The sequence below is a fragment of the Neomonachus schauinslandi genome, chromosome 6, assembly GCF_002201575.2.
Source record: "Neomonachus schauinslandi chromosome 6, ASM220157v2, whole genome shotgun sequence".
NCBI classification, from domain to species: domain Eukaryota; kingdom Metazoa; phylum Chordata; class Mammalia; order Carnivora; family Phocidae; genus Neomonachus; species Neomonachus schauinslandi.
Window position 1 is genome coordinate 48322010 of NC_058408.1, and position 16499 is coordinate 48338508.

General features: G+C 44.3%; 1 protein-coding gene across 2 annotated transcripts in view; it reads right to left on the reverse strand.

Annotated features, from left to right (window-relative positions):
* Window positions 1–4499: 4499 nt before the first annotated feature.
* RASAL2 (RAS protein activator like 2) overlaps window positions 4500–16499 on the reverse strand; it is a 350264-nt gene continuing 338264 nt past the window's right edge. Inside the window, exons 15-18 of one of the 2 annotated variants that reach the window (XM_021682604.2) lie at window positions 13757–13891; window positions 11851–12053; window positions 10519–10606; window positions 4500–4954 (exon numbers count right to left, since the gene is read on the reverse strand). In XM_021682604.2, coding sequence (XP_021538279.2) covers window positions 4790–4954; window positions 10519–10606; window positions 11851–12053; window positions 13757–13891 — 591 coding nt within the window. In that variant the 3' untranslated portion in view covers window positions 4500–4789. The remainder of the gene's footprint in view (window positions 4955–10518; window positions 10607–11850; window positions 12054–13756; window positions 13892–16499) is intronic. The other variant, XM_044916396.1, reaches the window with a different exon arrangement.

A 16499-nucleotide genomic window follows, 5' to 3' on the forward strand; every position in this document is an offset into this window, starting at 1 on the left:
TGGCTTGGTTTCTCAAACACCTGAGGATTAACTGACCAGGAACCAAAGCTCCTTCTTTCTGGAACCTACTCTCAGATCAGTGATACTGAGCTTTCTTTCTATGACCCTCATGGTATCAGTGACGATATCTAGGATTCTTGAGACAATGTCAGACCAAATCAACTTCAAGTCACTTTAACTTATATATACATATAACACATATGGTACATACATTTTAAAGAGGAACGGACCACAGTCATAACATCTAACAAATGAGAGCACAAAACCTAAAAAGCTCAAGAAAGTCTGGGAATCACTGTTCTGTAAGATGGACCAACATTCAGAAAAAAGAAGCCCTAGGAATTGTGTGTTTTGTGTGGCTGTGCACGTGCTGTCTCCGGAGACGGCCTTTCCACTTATCTGTGCATATTAAGATCAGGCAAAGGATATAAATCCTGTTTCCTCGAACCTTTGGGCTACTGAGACGGCTGCTGTCCCCTTTCGGATCATGTATCTTCCTCGCGTTCTTTCTCTCTTCATAAGATATTTATTCTGTCTCATGCAAATTTCATCACTTTTTTCTTTCCTAAACTCAAGAGAATTCATAACTGGGTCATGACAACAAGGGAATGCTTCTAGAACTAATAACCATCACTCGAACATGGAAAGAGATTCTATTTAAAAATTAAAACCCCAACATATATCTTGCTTTTAAAAGACTAGTAAAATAGGTTCTTCCAATTGACAGATTGATAAGAACAAAGTATCCCAAATTCTTGGCTCTCAGGTAATGCGTGGGAAGGCAAAGATTTACTGTTGGGGCAAGCAGGCGATTTCACACGTGACTTGAGAAGGGAAAGGGGACTGGAGAGGGCAGGCCCTTTTGGTTTCCACAGTCCCTGCGAGAAGGCGGCCCCCGTGGGTGTAGCTGACAGCACGCTGAGGTGATGGTATGGCCTCAGGAGCTGCTGGGCCAGGCCCAGGGACCAGTCTAGTCTGGTGTCCAGCCTCGGCTCCCGGTCACACGGGACTTAGGGAATCCCAAAGGGGGTTCCTTCCCCAAGTTCAGCCTCACAACCAGCCTTCTCAGGAACTCCAAACTGGAGCTGACTAGAACTCAATCCAGGTGGAAGGCAAAGCAAATACTAATGCAAACTCACTCGATGGCCACGGTCTTGCCCTGGGACGTCTGGAGAAGAACTGCTCCCTACCTGGGGCACCTCTGAGGGCACAGTGAGAGCCAGGGGCCAAAAGAACCACAGCTCCAAGAACAAAGGCTGAGGTCGACAAAGATCTGGAAAGCTCTACTTTTAAAGTCCAGCAAATTCTCAAGGTCATACAGCAGTCGGAGACAGAAACTCTTGCTCTTTCTTTCACTGTCTAACACCATCACAGGGAAAGGTCTTGGAGCAGACCAGAGAAAGCGACTTGTCACCATCTACAAACTGAGTGAAGACAACAGACAGCGAAGACAGCATGATGAGCTCATTTTACCAGTGTCCTCATGAACGGGCTGCCCTGGACCCCGATGGCACCTCCGTGAGGGTGCCTGGGACACGGTGGGTGCTCAAGTGTCTGTTCTAGTTACCTGGATGCCATCTCCTAGGTCTTGGCTTATGTTGTAGAGACTCAGGGAACGCGAGGACCTGGTGGAAATGTCACTCTTTCTTCTGCTTCGGCCCAGAAAGCCTGTCGCTCCAGTGATATAAAAAGGGAGTACGGAAGCCCTTTCCTGAATTCCTAAATCCCACCCATGTTGTCCTTGTCAATGGCCAAGCCTGGCTGTCAGCTTAGACGAGCGCTTCACAAGCACTTCCCCTGAACCCCAAATGCCAGTGGACCATGGCCCGGCTGCAGCCCGCAATGTGGCTGATGTGTGGCTGAAGGAGGAGCGCGGCCACGGCGATCTTAACCCACCTGCCTCGCCTTGACCAGGCCCTCCTCCTGCTGAACATCCGGATGGAGTTATCTGGGCTGAAGAAAAGCCGAACTAAGCAATACCTCCATAAAAATTACCAGCGGTTTGCTGCAGTCTTATATACTTATAAAATCTTTCAGAATAAGTTCTACAGATGACAGCTTCTCTAAAGAAATACTCAGAAAAATGTGTGGATAGGAACAGGCTCAAAGGATCATCGAAAATTTCACATCTGGCAACAAATCTGAACTTCTAGCTGACTTCTGATTTTTTTTTTTTTTTTTTTTACTCTTTTCTCTTCATTCAAGATAACCTGATAAGAGAGGGCTGCATCATGTTTCCAAACATTTTGGGCATTAAATCTTCCGGAGCAGGCAGCCCTCTAAGGGGCTCCCACAATGCCTCCAAGCTGGAGGCAGCCATCAAGGTTTTTTTGTGTCTCCCCCAAACCCCCAATATAGGTAAGCTGATTGGCCCTCTGTAATCCATAACCAGCACTTCGAGCTTCGCAACCTCAATGCAAGACATCCCCCGAGTTACATACTTAAGGCCACGGAGACTGACTCTTCTTTTACCAGGCTTTCTGCGGCACAATGGAAGGCTTTACAAAGAACAGATTAAACGTGACTGGAGCTGAGAACAGCTCTAAATGAGAACACCTATGTTTACATCCCCCCCCCCGCCCCCCCCAGCCAACACAGGGCACACCTTCAGAATTAGTAAAGTTGTTTTCCTAGTAAAGTGATTTTGACCACAGTGTGCCCTAAGTTTCAAGGGAGGAGGTAAGAATTTGTAAAACAACTACCAGGGGTCAAGAAATGAACCAAGTGCCCAAAATCCGAGGGCATGAAAACCGTAGATCAGATAAGTAGGAGGAATAGCCCTGATTTACAGCTCCGACCGGCAGAGACGAGAAGATTATGAACAGAAATGTTTTAAAAGGTGGGTTGGGGGCTGTTGGGAGGTTGCTGAGATGCAAGGTCCAACACAGAGATCCAACTGGGAGAGGGCAGGGCTCAAGAGGTCCGAGCGAAAGCCGGGGGGTGCCTTGAGAGGGAGGCTATTCACAGATGTCGAGGCTGGGCCTCACCCAGCAGAGGACCCGATAAATGTCCTCCTGTTTCCTTATAATACTCTCTTCCGTAGAAACACTCACTCCGTGCATAGGGCTCCCTCGGGTCTTTGTTTTTTCCCTCTCCCTTTTTCCTTTTCTTTTTTAAAAATTTCCTTAAAGTTTATAATTTAAAATAAACATCCTTAACTTATTTGAGAAATGTTGTTGCTTTCTCAGGATAAAGAGCTGCTTAGATCTTGTTTAAAGAGATTCAAAACCCTTTTAACGTTATATCTGACAGCAGAGAAGGCATGAACTTTTCCTATTTGTGCAGTTTTATGTACATATGTGTGAGTATATATGTATATATATTTGTATATATAATGTCTGTTTTAACACATAACATTCCATACTTCTGATAATCAAGTTTGCATTCAAGTTGACATTTCACACCTCTGGAAAAAAGGAAGTAAATTAGCTTCCATGACTGTTTCTGTCCTACAATAAAGCCAAGGATGACAGTTGGTGAAATGAAGTGATTATTGCCAAATCTATGAAGAACATGGGAGTAATGACTGGAACGCATGGTCCTTGCACTTTTAGTTTTCTTTGTTTATAAGCAGAATCGTGACTTCTGGATTTCCTTTCTAAATTTTAGTGAGGGAATTAGAAGAAGAAGCCATTTCAAAGCTAAAGACAGATAAAATTACCCTGCCCAGAGATTTACTAGTACAATGGATAAAATCTTTATCCCAAACAAAAATTGTAAGTTACAAATAGAAAAGGTTTTTTTTTTTTTAATAGGAAATATTCAGAGATTCCTGCTATGGTATGGTTAGCCCTTTTCTGTGTGGAAGAAAGGGTGTTTATTTTGGATGGCTTATGGACAGCATATTTGAACAACCTCTCCAGGGGAGAGTGAACCCTGTTGGTGAAGACTGCTCCCACCAGGGGTTTGGAAAGGGCAGTGGGTGTGTGGAGATGAAGATGGTATGCAGAGACACAAATATTTATAGTTCTGTAAACTCTAAAGAGGAAAAAGAACACCCTTTATTACAACTGGGGTTAAAAAAAGCCCCCTATCTAAAATGGAAAATTCCCATCTGCTCTAGACAGAAGGAAATGAACATCAACAGGAGTTCAATAGAAACCACTCCTAAAGTCCAATTTTGATGCAACAGCTCTTATCTGTGTCTTCTGAAACAGTGTATCCCCAAATCACATTAGCTGTCCATTCAGAACCAGTCTTGGTTGATCAATGGGATCGATTGTTTTGGTTGGTTCTTGGTATTTTCATGTTCTCCTAAAGGACAAGGGGGCCAGAGTGGGGTTTTTAGACTGGCAGATGAATCCCTGAAAAATTCATTCTGACGATGTCCTATTGCACTCCACGTGCTTCTATCCGATAGACACTTGGTCTCTACCTACTGAGCCCGCGGGCTCATCTCTCACTCACATGTCGTTCCTACTTTTTCCTCCTCTAACAACTGCAGTGCTCTCAACAAGAGGAAAACAATAATAAAAATAGTAATAATTAAAAAGGTAATCTACATTATTCACTTCCTTTTGGTATATTACAGTGGTATTTTCTGTACATGGCCCAGAACTAAGTTCCCTATGTACATAGAGACATGGGGGGAAAGCATCGACCTTGGAAGTCTTAGCCTTATGCCCTGAAAGACAAGGTTCCTTTCTTCATTTGAGAGTGTCTCGCCACTCTGCTGTTCGGAAGTAGCAACATTCTGTAAACCTGGGGGGGTCGGGGAGAGGGCTGGGGCCAGGAGAGCGGGGACATTTCCTTCTGTCTCCTCCCACAGTCTGTGTGGTCACAAAGGCCGTCAGCAGCTGCTGTTTTTGAATTCACCATTCTCCGTGATGGAAAGCTTGGTGGGGTTGGTGGGGGAGATGCCATTGCGGACCTGCATGCTGTACCGCTCCTTCACTTGCGTCAGTGCGCTCATCAGTCTGGTGTTGGCCGAATCCAGGGACACGATCCGCTTTTCCTGCAACACACCAATCGGGGCTTTATTCAGGCCACGTGCAGGAAACCACACGGTAATGCTCCACTGAATGACTGTTCTAATGCTTTCTATCAAACAGCAGTACGCATGATGCTTCCCAGACAAATGGAACGTCTCTGCCTCTTTCTGCACCCTACTCAGGTTCGGCTTCCCCTGAGCCCAATGCGTCTGTGTTTCTTTTCTCTCTTTTTCCTTTCAGCACAGCAGGACTGGTTATTAATAATCCCTTGGGACGCTAGGATGATGTGAACAAGACACCAGGTGTTACTTCAGACTGTGCAACAGGGCTGTCAAGCTGCCTTACGGTATTAAGTGCTTTGGGTCAAAATTAAAACATAGAAATCAGGTGGCAAAGAAAGAAGCACCAGAGGTTTCATTTCACAGAGGAGAAGTGCATGTGCTCTGCGGGTTCTTGGCCCCTCAAGAGGGCACATCAGTCACATTTGGAGAGAATTCACATTGTGCTCAAAATTAAAACAATACATGGTGGCAGTTTCTAGTCACCAACAAAGTGAGGATGCAACAGCAAGAGGGGAAAAAGCAGCCAGAAGCTCAGACCAAGGGGTCATTTGAATATGGGAAGGGAGATGTGGCCGAAGGGGGATGCCAGAAACATAACACATGAAAACAAACAGAGAACACAAGCTTCTCGACTCATTCCAGCTCAGAGTTACTCCAGGAAAGCTACCCAATAACGAGATTGCTTTCATTTTCCTTTTGAGTCTCTGGGGAAAAAAAAAATGCCTTAGGACCAATATTTTGGAACCAAAGATTGTTGAATACACACACACGGGAAAAAAAGACAAAAACCAACAAAACAAAAAACCAAGAGAGAAAAAAGGGCCACCCCAACCCCGTCAAAATATGGCAATCTAAAGGGAAGTAGGCTCATCTAAGAAAAAAAATCATCCCGTCAAAATATTATCAGTCTCACAAAGATTAGGAGAGAACCCCTAATCTTAGTTTCAGTAGGTAGGGAGATCATTCCAGAACCTTTCCAACATGAAGTTGTCACTTTTCAGAAAAGAGGCTAACGCTGAGAGGGGTGGTCTTCACTTATGTCCATGAAATTAAAAAGAAAAAAAAACATGTGAGGAACAAGCCCGAAAGCCAAAAGCAGCTTTCCTCCCCTGGAGTGTCTGAATTTACCCGGGGAAAAGCGTGGTAAGGCGGGTCACGGGGAGGTGCAGAGAGGGCAGGAAGGGCTGAGGGTTGGATGCTGCTCCTCGCTAGCGGGCAGCAGCCCCCCAGGGCCATGTCGGGGTGCTCCCAGCAATGCGCCACCAGGAGGGGGCTGAGGAAGGACCACTGCCCTCCACCGCCCTGCGGGATGCTGGAGGCAAAAGCATTACGGACAACAGCATCAAGTAATGCTGCCCTTTAATCTCCTACTTTGGGGATGGGTCAGGGCAGCAGGGCTAGGGGTTTCAAAAGTATGAAAAAAGACCCTTGTTACTGGCATTAAAAAAATGTTCTCCTTTTCTCTGATGGAGGTCTCAGGTGGTAAGATACATAAAATCAGCATTATTAGGTAAGCATTCATCTAGTATAAGATGCTTTTTATTTTGGGAGGGTAACTCATTTTGAGGGTAGGCAAAACTCAATGAAAGAAAGATCTGTGAGGCTTAAAAAAATAGTAATTAAAAAAATCATAGCCAATGGAGTTTATTGGGATAACAAGTCTAGATCTTTAAAAAGCCAGCAGGTAAGGACTGGTCAGTGGTTACCAGGAAACAAGGAGTGGGGGGCCAAATACGATGGTTCCCCCTCTGGTTAAGAATGGTCTCTGAACAGAGTAACTGTTAATATCCTGAAATGATTAAAAAAGAAATTTCAGTATTAGGATAAATAAGGCCCCAATAAGAAGGAAAGTAGGATTCTTCAGGTTTAACCCCACCCCCCCTAAAATTTTTTTAGGCATTTGTAAAAAGTTATTTGATTCTTAAAGGGTCAAAAAGAAGGCTAAGAATGATTGCAATTATTTATTTCCTACAAGAGTAACAGCTGAAGCCAAATAATCCCCCTGCTGAACAGCTGAAAGTTTCCAAGTGGACAAATCCCCTTTTGTAATTCCCCCCACTGCCAACGTCTCAAAATAAAACAAAAAGTAAAAGAAAAATCATCAAATAGGGACTTTTGAAAGTCAAGGTCAGTTGGCAAAAGATGCTCTGACATTTTGATTCCGCTTGGGTTGACAGGCAAAGCAATCCACGCCTGACAGGAAGGCTTTCCAGGGTGGTTGCTGCAGGAGCTGGAATGGGTAGGAGGCCGGTGTCCTGGGCCAGGGCTGGGACTGCTCAGCTACAGAACGGACCGGGTTTACTTGCCTGTTTGAATAATCTCATCTCCATTTATGACCTGTAATTTAACACAGCGGAGATATCACTTGCAACAGTAACTAGGCAGCTGCTTGCTTCTCAGAGGAGGAAGCCCTTCTCTGTTCTCCATCTGAGTCACATGGAGAGATCCTGGGGGGGTGAAAGTGGCACAGTCCCTGGTCTGATGCTTCAGAAATGGTCCCCTTAGTTCCATCACCAGGATCCCCATGGCCGTGCTACAAGGTCCAAGACAGCTGGTTCTGGCCTGGCCAGTGCAATGCTCATCGTCCTGCAGTGTAGTTAGAAGGTGGCTGACCCAGGCCAGGCCTCACGGCATAAAGTCCAGGAGACGGACAGGCTGACCTCGGCGATAAGCCTTGCCCAGAGGGGCGCAGGACTGCTGGCACAGATGAAAACCAGTTCACTGGGCACCAGGCCTTCAGTGCTTTGGGAAATGCTGGGCTCAGCTCGAATATAAGGAAAGCAAACCGTATTCATAGAAGAAATATTTTCCACTACCAGTGGCACCAAGGAAGATGCCAGGGACCTAAAAGGATGGGCTACCTCACTGGGAAGCTTTCACCCCAAACATGTGTGCGTTCTATTAAATGAGCCAGAAGGACTGCTCTGCTCCAACAGACACTTAGGATATAAGATTGATCCCGACAAAGGACAGGCTCTGATGTAAAAAGTCATTCATTACAAAGGCTGCCCCAAGATGTTCAAAGTCTTTTGCTACAGTAAGACTTGAATGTACCAGTAAGACAACAGCTGGAATTGGAGGTCATAATTTTTTTTTTAAATTAGCTTTAGTGTTTATGATTTGTGCTATACACCGTACACTGTTTTTCAAAATGTGGTCCAGTGAATTCTCCAAGTATTCTTCAGGGATCCCTGGTGGGCCTCTGGTAGAAAGCTTACTGTACAGTAATGCCCGTGTCTGACAAGGTAATTTACTATATTTAGCCATCCTCAGTGTGATTTCATCCCTGAGCTGAAAGTGGTCCTTGCTGGTGGTGCTCAGTACGAGCAGTTGGAAAGTGACCTATGGAAGGTCCCTCTGGTTTGACCAAAATAGTCCACGGAATCAAAGCATTTGAAAACCACTGCCTTGAGGAATGGACCCAAAATATCTAGTTTAGCCAGACCACAAGCTGACGCTAACTAATGCTCTGAGGATCACATTGCACCCGTCCCTGAACAGCAACACCCTCCTCCTGGTTAACTGACAGATGGTCCTTACTTTCCAGAGCTTTTGAGGCCTGATAGATCCTACTCCCTTCCTTGTGTTCACCGTCCATGCCTGACTCCAGCATCACACCCAGTCATCTGGCCCTCAATGTCAAAATAGGGGACGGGAGGGGCGCCTGGGTGGCTCAGTCGGTTAAGTGGCTGCCTTCGGCTCAGGTCATGATCCCAGGGTCCTGGGATCGAGCCCCGCATCGGGCTCCCTGCTCGGCAGAGAGCCTGCTTCTCCCTCTCCCTCTGCCTGCTGCTCTGCCTACTTGTGCTCTCTATCTCTGTTAAATAAATAAAAATCTTAAAAAAAAAAAAAAAAATAGGGGATGGGAGCGGGTAGAAACGGCCAGAAGCTAATGAGGCTGTCCTGCGGGCAGCTGAGAAGAGGGAAATGTTCTGTGCCCAGAGCCACCACTGTGACACACCCAAGCTTCCTCTGCTCAAGACGGACACAGTTTTAGACCAGCTGGAATTATGAAAATGGTCTGTTTTATCTCAGCAGAACCAAAATCTCTCCTGGTGTGATTATTAATAGGACTCTTCCTGCACCCTTTTGTCACACTGAAAACCTACCAGTGAAAACTTATTAACAGTGGTTTTCCTGACTAAACTGCTTTCTGTATCCAGGTTGTTTCTCTGAAGGCTCTGGGATGAATTTTTTATAGTATGTATGGCAAGATGGCCTTGTGTCCACTATCCCTCCCTCACCCACCTTGGGGACACCCAGAAAGGTTTAAAAAAAGGACCAAGTCAGATAATTACAGCAGACCTTTCTTCTGATTCTTATGAGGTCCAAATATCCAGAAACTACAGAGTCCAAAATATTCCAGGAGCTACGCTGACGAGAGTGTCACAGCTCACACTGGCCTACAAGTTGGGTGTGTCTGTGGAGCATTGGGCCCAGGAAGCCTCCTTCCATGACTCTGCTTTCAGCCTCCCTCCCAACTCCTTTGAAAAATAACCCCCCCCCCCACATTAACCCTGTCAGGAAACCAGATAGGGGGTGTTAAGTGCATGCTTAATAATGCCAGGGGCTCCGACACAGAGGTTCCCCTATGCAAAGAAGGTCCCCGATAAAGTCCTTGCTCCCATTTTTATTCCATAGCTTGGGGATCTGATAAGGTCTTTAAAGGTGAGAAATGCAAACCCGTGTGGGTTGGGTGTCTCTAGGAAGGGGACACGTTCGGTGGCTAGATCAGCCACTATCAAAACCGCACCTGCCTTTTGTTATTTATTTCGCTCTAAGAAATACAACCATATTTTGCAATGATAAAATGAAACCAAATCAGCAATGTTTCCTGCCTCCTGGATTGGCTCTGATCACTGATGTGCCTGTGAGGTGCTCTTGGCAGTCATCATGCCATCAGTGTCGTAGGGATACGCTACAGCAAGCAGAGGCCCAGGTTCTGATTTCATCAAGACTAAGAGGCTCTCTAAGCACAGTGCCAACAAAGGAGGGCAGCCAAGCAAATCCCAAGCATCACTGCCAAACCCTGCACCGAAAGAACAGCAAGGAAAGGTACCTGCCACAACCCTGTCTTTCCCCTACAGTTCTACTCGTCTGTGGGGCTAGAGGTCGATGGCACAGTGGACGTGACTAACAAGACCGTGAACATCACAGCCAAGCGACGGGCAGTGGAGGTCACAAGCCAGACACATGCGGTGTACTTTTCACAGTTACCCCCTTAAAGAATGCCCTCCTTTCCATAAGGAAAGAAGGAAACCCCATCATGCATTAGGTTGAGATTTGTCCAGCAACTGCTCTAAGCACGCTAATACTTTGCTGGGTTAACAGACTTGTCACCAGTCAAAGAAAGGAAAAGTAATACAGGTCACATAGAAACTCTTTTAATCTTCAAAAGGTAATGCTGATAACTTCCCAATGACCCATTTTTTGCAGTACATGCCTTGGGCACTTCCTGTTGGAAGTCAGGAAATTTAACAGTCATTATAAACAAGTGCCTTCTACTAGATTCAAGGCCTGCTCACCTGTGCATCGATTATTTTTTGCTTTGCATCAATAACTGCTTGCATCTCAGCATGATCCTTCTTCAGTTCCTCTTCCACAGCCATCAGCCTAGAACGTGGCAGCAAGAGACATCCAGAACGTATGTCAAAGAGAGGCCAGCTGACGTAGGGGACAAGAAACCCAAACTCGGCAGAGTCCAGATTTCCACCCCTCCCCCATGAGAGGTCCGTGATCCTGCTTGCTTTCTTCTCTCCCACCTTGGAAGGAGCCGTCCAAGGCTGACCTCTCTGTTGGTGACCAGATCCCGTGCATTTTCATCTCCTCTGGGACAGGGTCCCCAGTCACTTCCTCCCTCTCCTCTGTCAGATCCTTCCCCCGGCACAGCTTAGTTCATCGCAAACTAGCAAACCACCCAGAAAAAAACAAATGACCCCCCTCTCATTCCCAAGTTCCCCGGGGACAGCCGTCCCTCTCTCCCTGCACGGCTGAGTTTCTCAGAGGGGGCTACACTTAGTCAGCCTACTTTCTCTCTCGGGCGCCACTCGCATCTTAACCCACAGACGTTCGACTCCATGAAATGGCTCCAAGACTGCTAATTCCCTCCATACTTCTGAAACGACAAAGCTTTTCTGTCTTCATTTTGCTTGACCCCTCGGTAGCATCTGACAGGAGTGAAGCACAGTGGTTCTGAGCCTGGGCTCCGGAGCCTGACTCCCTGGCTTCAAGTCCTGGCTGCCCCACTAAGTGACCTCGGGCAGGTGACTTCATGGCTTTGGAGCCTGTTTCTTGATTTATAAAATGAGAATAACGCCTGCCTCAGAGGTTGGCATTAAACACATCTTTATGGACAGATTAAACCAATTATTATTTGTAAAATGCTTAACAAAAGTGCCTGGCCCAGGGTGAGTGCTATGTAAGTGTGTGGTAAAACTGATCCCTCCCAGAGACTCCCTGGACATCTCGGCACTCTCTCTCTCTCTCTCTCTCAGTTCTCTGGCCCTGAAGAGATCCAGTGGTGCTGCCCTTCCATGTCTCAAGACTCATGAAGACCTAAGTGACTCCTGGACATTGAATACTAAGACCTTTCAAGTGAGTCGCTACATTTTCATTTTTTCTGATTATTACGATGAAAGAAAAACCTACCATCTCTGTCTTCAAAGGAAGGGTAGGAAGGTCTCCCATTTAGAAAATGTTAAGAGATATGGTCAGGCATCACATCCGTATGAAGTACCACAGAGCATATGCAGAACTGAAGTGGCTTTTGCTGCCATGACTTAAGGATTCTTTGGATCATCTTCCGATCTCTTTGTGCCCCTAACTGGCCCACACCCCCCAGTGGCTGAAGGTCTGACCTGCTGATGATGCTCTTCATCTGGCTGTCCTTCTCCTCCTGCTGCCTGCGCAAGCGCTCCTCGCTGTCCTCCAGCCTGGCCTTGTACTCCAGCAGCAGCTTCTGCATCTGCTGTTCCTGCACCAGCAAGCGGCGTTCATATTCCTCCAGCCGCCGGCTAGACACGCGCAGGCGCTCCTTCAGCTTCGTGATTTCCTGCTCATACTAGAGCATAAGACAGGCATCAAAGACAAGGTGGGGGGGGAAACTGGAGTTACGTTGGTTTTCGAAATCAAGGTGTTTGGATGCTGTCTGAGCTGCCATTCCACATGCTCCTAATATTCTTAAAAATGATCAAAAGGCATAAATGGTAAAGGAGCTCTGTCCTCTCTCCCCTTAAAATCACATTTTTAATCTGAACTTGGCATTTCGAATCTATATGTTATGTATCTCTTTCCACATTAACTACCAGTTGCTGCAAGCTACATCCAATCTGTATCAAATGGGGGCAGGGAAAAAAAAAGATCAAGTACTTAGAAGCCTGATAAATCACTTAAAATAAGCCCAAACCCAGTTGTCTACCAGAGAAAAGATTTGTGTTATCATCAGCTGTACTAGAGGCTCTCTGACACATCCTGGCTCATCAGACTCTCATTCCTTCATTCTACTAGAATCAGCCCTTTAGAGAACAAGTGAATTTTCTATACTGTTACGCTGCTAACTCAATAAATAGAATCTGATGGCAAAGTAAGCTATTGCTGCTTTCTCCCCAACTATACAAGGGTAAAATATTCAGGTCACAAAATATCAGGTAAAATATTCAGGTCACTAAGCAAAAGGCCCACATATTCTCCAGGGCTGATTAATACTGCCTCTTGGCCCGTTTTCATGATGTGGTTCATCGGCTAAATTTGGTTCCGCTGGCTGGGACATATATGTCTGTTTTCTCACTAAAGCTTTATATAAATATATATAAACTAAAGCTTTATATAACAAATTCTCACTAAAGCTTTAGAGAATCCCAGCCCTTTCTCGTACTGACAGTGCAGTAGCTGAGGTGTCAGTACATTGGAATGTCACATTTCTAGGTGAGGTGAGAAGCATAAGCTTTCTTGCATATGGTCTACTTAAATTCATTAGTAATTCAGGATAAATCTGTACGGTAAAATGCAAACTATTTTCACAGAATATCCCATTTAATTGACAATCAGGCAGTTAGCTTCTGCTTACCCAACATCATGATCCTAAAGTACATTCTTTGTCCAGAAGGTCAAAGATGACGATTTTCACGACAGTTTAAAAAGGCAGACTGCATCAATAAGCATATTTTAGGATCATGCTGCTAAGTAAGCAGGACTAGCTGTGTGGTTGTAATTAAGTGAGAGACTGCCATACACACTGTCAAGCCTCTTATTTGATAACCCTTTTTCTCCATGTCAACTTTTCTTTAAAACAAAACAGAAATAGATTATATCTGTTTAAAAATCAATATAGAGCTAGAAGTTCTTTAACCAGTAAAGGCAAAAAGGCAAAAAGGCAAAAAAAAAAAAAAAAAAGACAAAATCATTAAACAAGATCTGGGAAAGAAGTCTAGTCCAAGGATAATTTTGGTCTTGGTTGAAGACTAACAACCAGTTTATAGAAACAATATTCCCCTTCAATGACTGGAAATGAATAGCAGAATGTCTCCAAATTAAGATAACTTACGTGAAAAGAAAATTAATCCTCCCACCCCAGCGTGACAGACATTTTCTGCATATTTTCGCACAGAGACACTGCTGACTTGTTATATACAGATGTGTATATGCTGGATAATGTAAGAGGTGGAGTTGAAACCGGGGAGGGGAAGAGATCATGTTGGCTAGACTACCCTTCTGGTGGCCTATCCCTGTGGGTGCAAGAAGTTAACAAAGACAGGCTAGTTCTACCTTCTCAGCATGCTTGGATTCATCTTGATTTTGCTCAGTCTCTTCCACATCCTCTTCATACTGCCCATTGTTCAGCACCCAGGCTGCTGTCCTCTCTACTGGGGACATTGTGGCAGAGTCCACAGGGGACTGCACCTGCATCAGAAACACTTATTAGCATCTCCCCAAACAGCTCACTAGTTTGGTTTCTCAAACAGAGTTATTCTTGGAGGACAAAACTGGGACCTAATAAATACTCTCAGTTCTAAGTAATATTTTATTAAAGACAGGGCTGGGGGTGAAGAATGAGAATATCTACTTGCATAAGAATTAACTATTCTGAATAGAAATTCCTATGCATCACATCCAAGAAAAGAAAGCCAAGGCCTTAAAATTGTTCATTAGTCCAGTGGTCCAATTACCAGTGAAATTTCAATGATGGTAAGAACGAGAGAAAAGACCTGACCTGTTGGTTGACTGCTCAGCTGAGGAAATGGCTGTGTAACCCAGAGACGATCGGGAACCAATAAACTGATTAATGCTAAACTCACAGGGTACCCATTTATTTATCAGAATGCCAAGTCCATAATTTTCACATTAATCATTTAGACAAAGAGAAAAAAACAAGTGATACTGCTCATTTTTACAGAGTGCTGACTTCTTGATGGATGAAGACCACTCAGAAGTCTATATTTTATTTTATTTTAAAGATTTTATTTATTTATTTGACAGAGAGACAGCAAGAGAGGGAGCACAAGCAGGGGGAGTGGGAGAGGGAGAAGCAGGCCTCCCGCTGAGAAGGGAGCCCGATGTGGGGCTCGATCCTAGTACCCTGGGATCATGACCTGAGCTGAAGGCAGACGCTTAACAACTGAGCCACCCAGGCGCCCCAGAAGTTTATATTTTAGACCAGTTTCTTGATGAATACAGGATCAAAACAATAGATATTGGATTAGTTTAAGGGATATTTCGATCCAGTTAGGATAGCCAGATAAATTGTCCTTTCCAATATTAATATACAGAGTGATAAGGATTCTGGCCTTAAGTAGCAACCCTGGGGCGCCTGGGTGGCTCAGTCGGTTGAGTGTCTGACTTTAGCTCAGGTCATGATCTCTGGGTTCTGGGATAGAGTCCCACATTGGGCTCTTTGCTCAGCAGGAAGTCTGTTTCTCCCTCTGCTCCTCCCCCGGCCCATGCTCGCTCGCTCTCACTCTCTCTCTCGAATAAATAAATAAAATCTTAAAAAAAAAAAAAAAGTAGCAACCCTGCCACTTAAACTATCCCTTAATCTCTTCAATACTCTTTTCTTAATCTACTGATTAGGGATATCACCACCATCACCGACACCACCTATCCTGATACAGAGAGTTGAAGGGACGGAATAAGATAATGTATGTGAAAGTTCTTTGGAAACTACAGAGCTTGGATGTTACCATATTTATGTTTAGAAAACTGGAATTGGATATTACAATTTATATTAAGCTATTGAACATTAAAGCTTTCTCTACAAATGATGCTAGAAATATAAAACACATTATTTTTCTCTGGTGTGCTTGCAAGAGAGAGAGAGAGAGAGAGAGAGAACGAGAGAGGCTGGGAGGGAAAGAAAGACAGAGAGAACACAGCATTGTATGTGAGTTAGCCTATTTATTTATTTTAAAAGATTTATTTATTTGACAGGGAGAGAGTGCGAGAGCGAGCGAGAGTGCACATGCATGAGCAGGGGGATCGGCAGGCACTGAGCCCAAGGCAGACGCTTCACTGAGCTACCCAGCTGCCCCTGAGTTAGCCTTTTTAGAATTAAAATAGATTTCTATTTTGAGGACCAACACTGTGTAATCTCATAATTGGAGGGAATTTTCTCTCCCATGCAGAGCTATCTACCTTAAGATTATCTTTATGTCATTCTGAAATAGAATCCAGTTAAACTCTCTATAGATAGCTATTTTAAAAGAAGGTTTTTTTTTGATGACTTTGCAATTTAGAAAGACTAGATGAAAAATACTGGTTGGGAGAAACTCTACAAAATACACATACACAAGTCATAGGAGGGTGGTTCTTAAAGGTGTGAAGCAGAACCTGGTTTGACTGATTTGCAAACAGATTACAGATATGTATCAATAAAAAGTGGCATCACGCCTGAGGCACAAGCAAAGCAATTGTTAATGGACTTCTAGAAGTTCCTCCTTGAAAGCCATTTTCTCCACTGTGTCAAGAAACATAAACATGTCTTAAATGTCAAGATCTTCAGTTTTTAAAAGTCTATTTCCATCTCCACTCTGGTATCTAGGTATGTTGTATACTTCATTCATTTGTGTATCACTTTATTATTTTTGTCATAACCACATCATCACTGATATATTACTTATCCCTTTAAAACAACCTTTTCCTGTCAGCGGAGTCCTTATGCTAAGCAATAACATCAGTACAATCATGAGTTTGAGGTTATATATATATTATATATTTATAAATATATTTTAATATTAATAGTTACATATTTTTCTAACACGTGTTAAAATAATGACGTGATTAATTAAATAAACATCTTGTATACTTAAATAATTTTGAGTATCAAACTTTGGAAACACTGGCCTATAGGACAGAGTATCATCTATAAAGGAAGGTAATAATTATCCACATCAGAAGTTACTATGAGAAACAAATAAGTCAGCATGTAAAAGCATTTTGGAAATGGCAAGGTACTTCACACACACACACACACACACACACACACACACACACACACACACACACACACACACAC